Here is an 11964-nt window from a genome sequence, read left to right on the forward strand (position 1 = left end):
TAATGCATTTCCACTCTGTCCTATCTGTGCTTTTAGTCCCTATTAACACTTAGTTAAAAAAGGCTCATTTAAAACAGTTGTGGTATTCTGTGATGATGGGAGTCATTAGCTATACTCCAAAATAACAGTGGCAGTTAAAAGAAATCCAAAACACCCTTTAAAGACTATTCATAATGTCTAGAGCTCTGCAAGTCCTCTTGCAATAAATAATAAATTGCATTCTGGAGGGGAAAAAAATTAAAAGGAATATTCAAAGCAAACAAATGTCAATTTCATCAACAACACTTTTTCCTTTAGGATTTTGTCAGAGACCCTCCAAGGGGCTGAATTCCCTGCCAGGAGTAATTCTTTTCCACCATCTACCAAAAAAAAGATATATATTTCTTTTATATTTACATATTTTACATATTTACATTGTTTTAATAGTACAGTTGTAGAGGAAAAAAAACAAAAACCCTGGATACAGATTTATTATCTGCTTTTAAATGTCCAACAGCACTTTTTTTTCCCTTTGAGAAAAATGCACAAGTCCTCTTCTAATTCTTTAAAAGCTAGATACAGTCCACATTCCGCAGGCCACCATCCATAGTCAAAGCACCAAACCTAAAAATGAAAAACCAGTATATTCTTAGGTGATTGATTAGATTACAGAATCAACCCTTAATTCACTGTAATTTATTTATGGGTTTTTCCTTTCCCTTGCCACATGCCAGCACATGCATTTGTTTCTAACTTTTTTTAAGTGAAAAGGAGACAGATGAGAGGATGCTGTGCTCCAGGTATGGGGCTGGGGAACAAACCACCACCAATTCAGCTTGAAGATAAACTCAGCTCTACTAGCAATTTACCCTCAAGTTTTCAGGACATCACTATCTTTATATATTTTATCATCATCACAGGAGAAAAGCAAAGTCAATCTGTATGTGTTAACGACAATACCCTCTCAGGATTGTAAGAAATATGTTGGTCTCTTTCTCGCCATTCTATTTAAGCAATCTGAAAACTGCAAAATCATTTATTGAGATTGGTATAATTCTATAGTTGTTAAAAATTGTGTCGAGAAGTGAGGAGTTAAAAGGCACCACTGGATTGTTACAACAGTACTGTGTTTAAATTCAGGGTTCCTCTGTCTGTGCAATAGACATTTTTATTAGCTAAACATAAAGTAACATGAAACAAAAACGTGCCACGATTGTGTCTTTACCTGTAAATTTTACATGTACATGTAAACATGGCTTTACTGTAAATGACTTTACAGTAATGTTTCAAGGTTTTAAAAAGTTTTGGGGTTTTATGGTTATACCCTAGATCAACACTTCAAACTATATTTAGAGTTAAAGAGATTATAGAATTGTCCCTTAGTTTAAGTTCTTGATCTACAAAATGTATCACATTAAGCCTTTTCCAAGAATCAGCCAAAAAAGGGAAAACATTTGCTTGCCTTTCCAAAATATGATTGTTCTCAGCCAGCTCTTTAACGACCCCTTCCATTTCCTCCTTTAGTTTCTTCATACTGTAGTAACAAGAAGCGAAAGGAAGGTTACAGGTTTTATAGGGACAGTTATCTGCTATGAGCACTCACCACCTCTACACAGCCTTCAGCAACTTGTCATTGCAGGGAAAAGAAGGGACAGGTAGCAAGTTGGTTATTTACTGAAAATGATAGAAGATCTATTAGTGTTGTCCCCTACTTGCTTCCAAATCTGTACAACCACTTTAGCAACATAAAGTTTTTTCTGCAGTACAAAATTCTTGATCTTAACACAGCAATCACCAAGTCAACTGTTATTTTTTCAATTTGCCTGTATAACATGTATGGAATATTACATCGATCCAATGAAGAAACTCTCACCCAAGAGTCATTTCCACTAATGTGTTTGAGCTTGGATAGACTGTATTCATTGTGTGTTTCATCCCACTGGAAGCTGCAAACATTTTCTGTGGCAGAGCATCTTGTAACTGTAATAAATGAAAAGGAAATCTAAGTTACAATATAAAAGGGTCATATATGTATCTTGACATCCACCTTAGAAACCTTCTTTAAATTCTCCCTTGCTACGATGCCTCATCAAATCATTGCAGTAGCAAGGAGGCTGATACTCCCCAAGTTGAGATCATCATGGCAGGTTTTTATTTGTTCCACTTTGTTAACTGCCTTCTGCGTTCATAATTAACTCTCAAAAGGAAGGATTATCCATTTGTTATGTTTGCAGATATCCTAAGGCAACAGCATCCTAATGAATAGCTGACTATGGTAGTGTTACTAAAAAGGAAACAAATAGCAAGTGAAATGCTGCTCTCCACCACTCCCTTAGTGGCTTTTACACCTACCAGGTGCCCTTCTTTCCTGTACATTTCCTTTACAAAGAATAATAATTTTACTGCACAGGAATGCTCTCATTCTCTCAATGTTGATGTAATTCTTGTAAGTTTGGATGGTGACTCTGCAGGATGCAAAGTTTAACAAAACATTTTCTTTTTTTGTCACCAGCAGCATTAGTTTAGCATGTATCCTTAAGCATGTACCCCTCGAATATGGGAGCTTTATGCTTTATTAATAGTATTAAGATAATTCACTATGTGCTCAGATACTGTTATGATAACAGTTACATAGGACACTTCTCAATGAACCCACATCCATTTGCACACATTTTTGCGGGGAGGAACGCTAACACTACAAAAAAAACAAACCCCAAAACCAAATCCCACCAAAAAACCCCAACCAAAACTAAAAAGAGCCCACCAAACTCCAAAATCAAGTCAGGATTCAAAAAAATCACACCATGCTATGCACCTCTCCAACATCAGCAATGAAGCTACTAGAAGACCAAATACTACACCCACGCAGCCCTATACTTTAATACGACTGCATTTCTGTAAGACCCACTATAAACAACGCTCTTGACATTAAGCCATGTGGAACAGTCTTTTCTATGCAAACACTTTACATAATTTTGAAGCATTCTACCTCATTTATGTAATCCTGATATTTGGATACCTCCTCTTCCATATCAAAGCACTGATTGGTGAGAGCCAGTAATTGCTTCCTTATGTGAAGCATTTTCCTAAAAAAAAAATAAAAATAAGAAATTCTTTTAAGAGCTTTCTTTATAAAAGCGGTGCAGTGACCATTACCAAATATTAAAGGAATCAATAGCTTGCCTTGTCCAGTCCTCAGCCTTGTCCAAAAATGTATCATACTTGCTGACACATTCCTCTTTGAATAGAGCTATGGCTTTTGTAGCATGCAAATACAGCTTCTGCCTGCAACACAGAACCAACCAGAACACTGTTATCCTGCTTTCAAAACCCCGTTCCTCTAACTTAATTTCTGAAACTTGGACTTAAAATCCCTTCAGCCACCTTTACTTATGCTGTTGTAATGTATAAGACTTGAACACACAAATGATGGTTTTTATTTTAAAAATATTCCCTAGCAGGGATGAAAAAAAATGATGCTTGAAGCATTTAGATGCAATTATTTGTATATGAACAAATGATCAAATATCTTCTCCAACTCAGTATTTATCCAGGCAGATATACTTAAGGAAAGGGGATTCTAAATGGAAAGGACAGAAATCCTTCTTATTTCTTATTTGCCTTCTGCAGATACTTGTAACTTCCAGCATATATGTATAATCCTTTGTGCCAAGTAACACACATGCAAGAAAAAATAGGATTTTTGCATCAGCTTAGATTTATGACAAGCAGATAAGGACAGGAAAACAAAACTCAAATCTGGTTAGTGCTGCAGACAGTAATTCCAGCGTAACTGCCTCACCATGCTGTGCACTGCACCAGTAAGTGAAACCAAACTGGGACACTATAGTCCTAACACAGATATCTGCTTCTTGTATTTCATTAACTCTTGCATGAGAGCTACTAGTTAATCAAATTCTGGCTAGAGTGTAGCTGGATTGTCAGCGGGCATGTGCACCTATCATTCAGCCAGAAAAAGAATCTGAACTGAGTGCTGCTCCCTTGTCTGTCTAGTGGCCTTGAACAAAGGCCAGCCTGTGTTGCTGATGGCACAGAGTTCTTAACAAAAGCCACTGCCGTTTCTCTCTGGGGTGATTCATTTACAATACGCTACAGTTAGGATCTCAATGATGCCTGAACAATCCCAAGGAGACACTTGTGGTAGGAAGCATACCAGTAGTCAAAACCATGCAAATGAAGCCTATTTCTTTGAAGGCATTCACATATTAGTGCAAGGACAGAGTTTGAGCAGTAGAAAAAGCCCTAAAGTTTCTTTCGTTTGCCCAAGGGAGCACAGCTTTAGAATGAGATATAGATTGTGTTCCAATGTCTCCTGCTTTCTAGCCATATCCTTAGGATCATATGGCAAAACTGTCGCTCAGGGGAAGTTCAGTTGCCTTGCTGCTGCAGGGCGACAATGTGTCCAAGTCCCTTTCAGCATATGAAGAACCGTCTTAAGATGTTTCCTGCCCCTACTGTCCTTTATCTTAAAGCAACTTCCCCTCTGCTTGGCGGTTGCCCCATTCAGCTTGCTTGCTTTCAGATATTTCACATCGACATTTAGAAGGTCTATCGGTGAAGAAAATCAAGTGCTGTGGCTGTGAGAACAGCGGTGCCTTCTGCCTGTTCGTCTTCTATCATTAACTGTCAGCGGAGCCACGCCGGCGGTAGCCATGGCAGCAAGACTTTAGAAAATTACAGAATTCACGTTTAAATTCATACTGCACTGAGCAAAAGTCTAGGGAACCCCTCAACTGACCAGCCACTAGGAGAACAGCTTAAACATATGCATCTAGGTTCAGCTGGGATGCCCTTCTCCCAACTGTCTGTCCAGAAAGATGTAGGTTTTCCGACTGCCTTGTGTCCTACCTCCCAGTCTCAGAGCACACCTCAGATACCCTAGGGCAACTTAAGTAGTATGAAGCATCTGCATATGAGGAATTCAGTTGACAAGTAGAGCGGCATGAGCAGAGCAGCTGTTTGCAGTCGCTCAAGAGTGAGTCAGTTGAGTTAAGTGGGAGTCTCGACAGCCAGGTTACACACAGGCACTTAACATGGCCACTTCCCAGAAGCAACAATTTAAAACAAGCATGGAGAACTCCACTAATATTTATTTTGCATGCTGTATTTCCCAGAAGATTAAATCATTCTAGAATTTCATTCGGCTGGCCCATATTTTATTAATCTGTAGAAAATTATCTTCACCTTAGTTACAAAGTCACCTCTCTCTTACTGAGGGCTTTTTCCTCCCTAGAAGAACAGGGAGGGGGCAGAAATGTATTCCTATAAGATAGTTATGCCCAGATAACAGATATTTCACATCGACATTTAGAAGGTCTATTAGTGAAGAAACTCCATCGCAAGAAAGCATCTCATTATCGTATGCTGGCACCCCTATGTATTTAAGACATTTAAAAGAAACTTTTTAGCAAAGCATTCATAAAGAGGTATAATGTACAATAAAAATCATCAGAAGAGGTAGTTGGCAAGAGCACCTGAATGACCTGACAGCAGTCATGATATTTCCCAAAGGTAACTTTGAAACTTACTTGTCAAACTTGTGAATTTGTTCTTCATTATAAGGAAGTCCTAGGATCAGAGCAGATGACAGACATTACCAGTTTAATTCTGTTGTAGTTATGTAAAACTCTGCTACGTTTAGCCCATTTCCTATATGGTTTCCTTCTCTTATCCTGACAGGTAAAAGTGGTCATTTATTTGTGTTGTTTTTTTTTTTTCTCCTCTCCAGTCTTGCAATTCAAATTTATGAGATTAATAGTGGCATTTCATTTGTATGAGCTTTAAGACTGTATCTCCCCAAGCAAGACCTACAGACATGTTCACTGTTGCTGACTACCACAAATATCCTAGCAGAACAAGGACTGACCTGTTGTTTACATTACAGTTCATGTTAAAAGTGAAACAAATACGTTACTTACTTCGTTCTGCTTTGTCTTTTTTGAACTGGTAATAAATATCTGTGATGGAACGCAGCAGTGCCTGCAGTCTTTCTGGACTAGAGTGACAAAAGGAAGAAAATGAGATATTTTATATATAAACTTAAGTACCTACCAGTGAGTTTTTATGAACTACAACTCAACGAAGATTTTAATATATATAGAACAATTATACAATTACTCACTTTCTGTCTTTTGGGTGCATGCCTTCCTGATTTGCCCAGGTGTCAGCCAGTAAACCACCAGGAGAAAGTTTGCTTTTGATATCTTGAAGACTAGTTTCTATCGTGCCCTGAGAGCTGGAGAGCTACATAAGAGCAGGAAAGTTCAACCTTACCATTGGACAGTGAAAAATTACTTGAGGCTGAAAACAGACTGAGCACATTGACATTATAAACCCATTTGTTTCACTGACCTTCTTTAGAGAAGTATGCCCAATTATCTGCCTAGGTTTAGCTAAAAGCAGATAAAGCACGGTATTATTAAAGAAAGAATCACCTCTGATGCTGGCATTTCTGCTAGTCAATATTCATTTTCTTTCAACAGTAAGTTTCTACCTTTCATATATTCCCTATTTACTTCTACGTCTGCGCTTTTGGTTTGTTAAAAATTCATATAGTGACTATCCACTTAATTCATAACTTTGTTTCTCCACAGTTCATACAGCCTTCAAAATAAAAAAAATGCACTAATCATCTTTTGATGTTAGAATGGACAAATTTATACCTGCTCCCATGACACCAGTGTGTAAACTTATTTTCAATTTTTCCTTACTTGTCTGGAAGCATGATGCAAATTTCAAAGCAGATCATTCTGGAGTGTATTTATGTATGTATCATTTTAGAAAGCCAATGAAGTAGTTTAAAATTCTTTCAGGAAAGTGAAAAAAACTGCAAAGTAAAATACATTTTGTGGTTATAATTTTTTACTTGGATACTTAAGAAAATGGGAATGTATTTTCAGGAACTTATTATTTTGACTACACTGGGCTAATAAAAGGATTTTACTCTCTTTTAAGAAAGATATCTCGGTATGGGTCTTTTGACAACCATTGGCAGCCTAGAAATTGCTTTGAAAATTAACGCAGAAAAATCTGTATTGTTGTGTACTTGGCTTCATTAGAAACCCCATTTTGAGAATGACACAGGCTTTGCCAGATACTTACACGCAACAGTTTTGTGTGTATCTCTGAAATTTCATCTACTTCTGATGCTTCCAGGTTGATCTGCATCAAATTCTCATATCTGACAACAACAAAAAAGCATAGTTGAAAAAGAAAGAAAAAACAAGCAGTTTAATATACTCAAAATATTCCTTGAATCTAGAGCGTAATAGTAGCTACCTTTTGTTTCCTATGAAATAGAGTATCTGTCAAGCAACAACCATGAAACACTGACAACCTTAAGTGGCCATTAATAATTGAAATGTTTTAGTTAGGAAAAACAATCCCTTGAATTTTTTTCCTACATCTGAACTGTTAAAAAGAAGTTTGAAACTTCCATTCCTGACATCTTTATTCTATTTTCATTACTTGTACGCAACAGGCAGTGGAAAACTATTGCCTCTCATCAAATAATTTTTAAAAGGTTACTGAACCAAGGTTCCTTAAAGTAGTTGATGACACAGAACACACACTCCAGTGCACCGAAATGCTTTTCTGCGGGTACTTTTTGGAAAGGCTGAGTTACCAAAACCTTGGGTTGGCTGAATTACCAAAACCTTGGGTTAGTTGAGTTGCCAAAACCTTAAAGGCTGGGTTGAGTAGCATCATCTGCTCGTATTCATACTTTGTATATGATCATGGCTCAAGTGCCAAATGAATCATATTTTTCCTGTTGAGTCTCAGGCACACTTTATTTTTAAGAAGATCATCAAAATCAGTTCAGCAGCTTTCAAAAAATACATACTTTGCACAAGTTCAATACTGTGTTTACCTTTTGAAATAAAAGCTTTGCATCGTCATGTTTTGAAGTGCAGCCTTGAAAAGAGAGGATAAACAAGAGGACGTGTCCTTCGCTAACTCCACAGACGTCTTTTGAAGTCAAATAAACTGAAAGTCCTGCCTCTTTGTAAGAGGCCAAAAGACCATGTGCAAACGCATAGCAAATTTTGGTTCCAGTTTGCAAGTTAACGCAATTTTTTTTCAAACTGCTACTCTGAGATACTGCTGAATGCACCAGACTCACAGATCAGAACAGTCGTTTCGTTTGAGCTCTGGGTGGCTTTCTTCTGTGGGGACCTGGCATGATGCAGGAAGAAGCCACCTGAGCCAAATACAGTGAACATGGACCAGTCCTGTCAGCGAGTGAAAACTGGCTTGAAGATAGTTTGGATGACAGCCCTGACGATTTTTAGCTTAGTTACACCACAGGTTTACTGTTATCTTGCTGGTTATCAATTTTGCTAGTTGCACTGTTGGTTTTAAAGCAAGTACCTTAAAGGCGAGGTGTGTCAGGTTTGTCACGCACACAACAAATGTGACAAATCCTTGGGTAGCCATAATTCTGACACACAAGCTGTACAATTCGCACACAAGTAACAGCTCCAACACAGCTTAAGTTTCTTCTACAGTGTACTCTGCAAACCCAACTGCTCCACGTCGTGGTTTCGCTGGGGTAGAGCCACTGGCCAGCCGTGGGGTGCAGGCCCTCAGCATTTTTGAGTGAGCCAGCAGCTTGAGCTGTGAGGGGCAAAAGCCAGGGCAGCTGACCTGAGGGGACTCACAGGGGTATCCTGTACCATAATGTCAACCCCACTGTAAAGGGGGAAGTTTGCTAAGCATGGGGGCTTCTCCTGCTCCTACTCCACCTCTTCCTTCTCCTGCTTCTCTCCACCCCTGGAGGGGCTCGCTCACCACTCTGCTCCCGAGGACTGCTTTCCCGTTTATTGTGACCGCTGTACGTTCACTGGGCTAAGCATAACTTTGCATACTCAATACTGGCATTAAGATTAATATTAGTTTTGCTGTTTCATTAAATTCCTTTTCATTTCAGCCCACAGGTCTCCTCTCCTTTTCCAGATCCCCCTCCTCTGCTGGGGAGGGGTTATCAGGTGTCAGAATACCTGGATATGGGCTAAATGTAGCCATTCTACATGTGTGCATTAATCATCTTGCGGGCATCCGCATTTTCAGAGGAGCCTCGAAGCAAGTTTAGAGAATCCTATGACTGAGACAGCATTTGGAGGAGAGTGGCAATAAGCTGAACAGGAAAACAACTACCCATAAGAGAATCCTATGAAGAGCTGGGGTTTAAAGTGCGTGCCAGATTGCATAAGAATAATACACCTTAAAGAGGGAACTAATGCTAGTTTGTGAAATGACTGAACAAAACACTGCAAGGACACTTTAAAAGTGGAAAAGAATATGACTGAGAATTGGACATTGACTGAGACTCAGAGATGAAATCAAGATTGGGAGAGAGAAAAAAAGAACAAACTTGGAGGGAGAATTTAATGGTGAAATCTCATGTCTTAGAGACAGCACTTGACTGAAAGAGGTAGGGCAGCCGAGTCTGGCCACTGGAAAACATCTGCTTCCTTGGAATGGAAGATAAGACAAGGGTCTTCTATGGTCTTTGAAATTTGGAAGATGCCTACACTAAAAGATAACACTTCTTTAGTTGCTCCTTTATTACAAATTTTGCCAGTCTTAAAGAAAGCCCTCTAAAAAACTTTCTACTGCATAGATCTAGATGGTTCTATACGGGCAACAGCAGATTCTCTGACACGGACCTCTGCCATTTGAATTAATCAAAGTATACAAAAATAATATAATAGTTCAGGCACTTAAAATGGCAGAACTAGAATTCCCTGTGCAATTTACTTTTGGCATCCCTATGTGCATGCACTATGATCTAGTGATATCCTAATGCAGCTCTCTTTTCTCTCTTTTCTGGTGGTTTTGAAGATTTGGGGTTTTGTTTGATCAGGGGTGGGGTTTGGGTGGTTTTTTTTTCCAGCAGCTCTATGTTATAGTTCAACATTAAAATTCCATCCATGCAGAAAATGCTACAGTCTTAAAGCTGTGAAAGGGGCTATATTTAAAGTCATCCTTACTAAACACACGCAAGTAAACTCCGTGGCAAAGGCACTAATGAAAGGAAAGCTACTCGATTGTTTATCCTGGCTTTACTATAGCTTCTAAAGTCAACAACAGCAAATGAACTGAGTCAGAGAAGAAAGGAGAAAAAGAACACACACAATTACTACTCAATAGTAATTACTTGTTCCCACTAGGGTAAGCAGCAAAATTAACACTCCAGTTTGAGTAATGCATATTAGTAAATCTGCTTAAGTCACTGTCATCAGCAAATTCATGCCGATTCCAATTTAATTTTTATATGCAAAAAACCTTGTAAAAAAATAACTTAAAATACTGCTGCCATTAAAGACAATAAGGAAAAAAAAATCAATGCATTCAGTGTAGTGCTTCTACTCACATTTTCTCAGCTTTCTCAATGTTTCTGCTGCAGAAATCCAGCCTGATGACAACCTCTGTCTTTTTATGAACCATTTCATTGTAATCATCCTTGATGATTTCACTAAAAAAGTGAAGCATTAGTCTGTAACAAAACCATTCAACTGCCTTCTTACCAGCAAGCAGTAATACAATAATAACCGCTAGTAAGAACTCCTTTCAGTTAGAGATGCATTAGTATAATCCTCATAGAAAACTGTCTTGTGCAAGCTGCTCGATTGTACCCGCACATTACCAGAGGTTAGACTTAAATTATCTACAGATGAAAGTGCAATTGCAAATACCTATACCTTACCAACAGAAAAAAAACATTTTTGTTTCCTTAATGACAGAAAGAAAGAAAAAAATTCAGAAAGCCTATTCATATTTGAGGAGTAAAAAAAAAAACCTCTCGAGATACTGGGAGATCACAGAATTATGTATTGATAGTTAAGGCATATCTCATTTTGAAAAATAAAAGAAAAGCACAATGAAATTCAATAAAATGCTTACATTAGCCATCGTATTCCTTTTCGCATCAGCTCCTGGTAAAGTAGCAAAGAACTGGCAACTCTACAGGCATAACATACGATACCTGTTACTGCCTGTTGGAAAAAACAAACAACATTAGTACTAATCTGGCACTCTCTTAACAAATTTTTCAAGTCAATTAATCATAAGAAAGCAACACAGATTAATAAAAGAAAGAGCAACATGAAGATGGTAGTTTAAAACACATAACTTAGCCCAAACTTTAGTTGAGATATAATCAAACACTCATTGTGGAGGCAAACATGGCAGCGAGATTTTCCAGTTATGCTGTAATATCTGTTAGGGATGAACATAAGTCTCTTATAAACAAAAAATGACACCACTTACTCTCAGGATTAACTTTAATTTCTGGAAAGCCACAAGTACATTTCTTCAGTAGTTTAGAAATTAAACATATGCATTAAATGAAATTTGTAAAACATGACACATTTTTAAATTCTAAGGGTAGGGACTCTCTTAATTCACTTTAAACATATTTTGTATACAAAATATGGCTTTAGTATACTTTTGGACCTCTTGTTAACAAACATATTTCTGTCAATCAGAATCCTCACTAACATAGTAAAAATAGTTTCATTAACATTATTCATCTGAAAGTCAAGTAGCTTTCATTTCAGTATCATTATCTAAGACAGGTATATAAATTAAAATCATAATTACTCACTTTAGCCATACTGGCATCCCCATCCAAATCATAACGTTGATGTACTTTAGGGAGTAAAACTGAAACATGAAACAAACATCCATATTTTCTTATTTTCCATAAAAGAATTTTCAGACTGTTTCCCCTCCTCACCCCATCTGTATACTGGTTTAATGTGTATCTACATGGATTTTCATCTCATCTGATAGTGCCAAACCTTTTAATATCATGTGTGATTCTCATGCACACCTTCAAAACCAGGCTGTGTATTAAATGCTTTCAATAACTTGGTATCTTCAGCCAACCGCCCTTCTGCCCTTCCTCTTCCCGACTCACTTCTGAACACGCCGCACCGTGAGGATTTCACGTAGGCCTCC

General features: G+C 37.9%; 1 protein-coding gene across 1 annotated transcript; it reads right to left on the minus strand.

Annotated features, from left to right (window-relative positions):
* Positions 1-551: 551 nt before the first annotated feature.
* Positions 552-11667, minus strand: LOC104270053 (serine/threonine-protein kinase TBK1-like; the record flags this gene model as incomplete). Its single annotated transcript, XM_009864292.1, has 12 exons — positions 552-603; positions 1442-1513; positions 1853-1959; positions 2969-3065; positions 3163-3264; positions 5529-5568; positions 5919-5995; positions 6122-6243; positions 7102-7180; positions 10376-10477; positions 10906-10997; positions 11609-11667. Coding segments are annotated over 12 exons (1001 nt in total), but the record flags the coding sequence as incomplete, so codon positions are not given.
* Between the last annotated feature and the right edge of the window lie 297 nt (positions 11668-11964).

The sequence above is a fragment of the Apaloderma vittatum genome, unplaced genomic scaffold (assembly GCF_000703405.1).
Source record: "Apaloderma vittatum isolate BGI_N311 unplaced genomic scaffold, ASM70340v1 scaffold34292, whole genome shotgun sequence".
Classification (NCBI taxonomy): Eukaryota; Metazoa; Chordata; class Aves; order Trogoniformes; family Trogonidae; genus Apaloderma; species Apaloderma vittatum.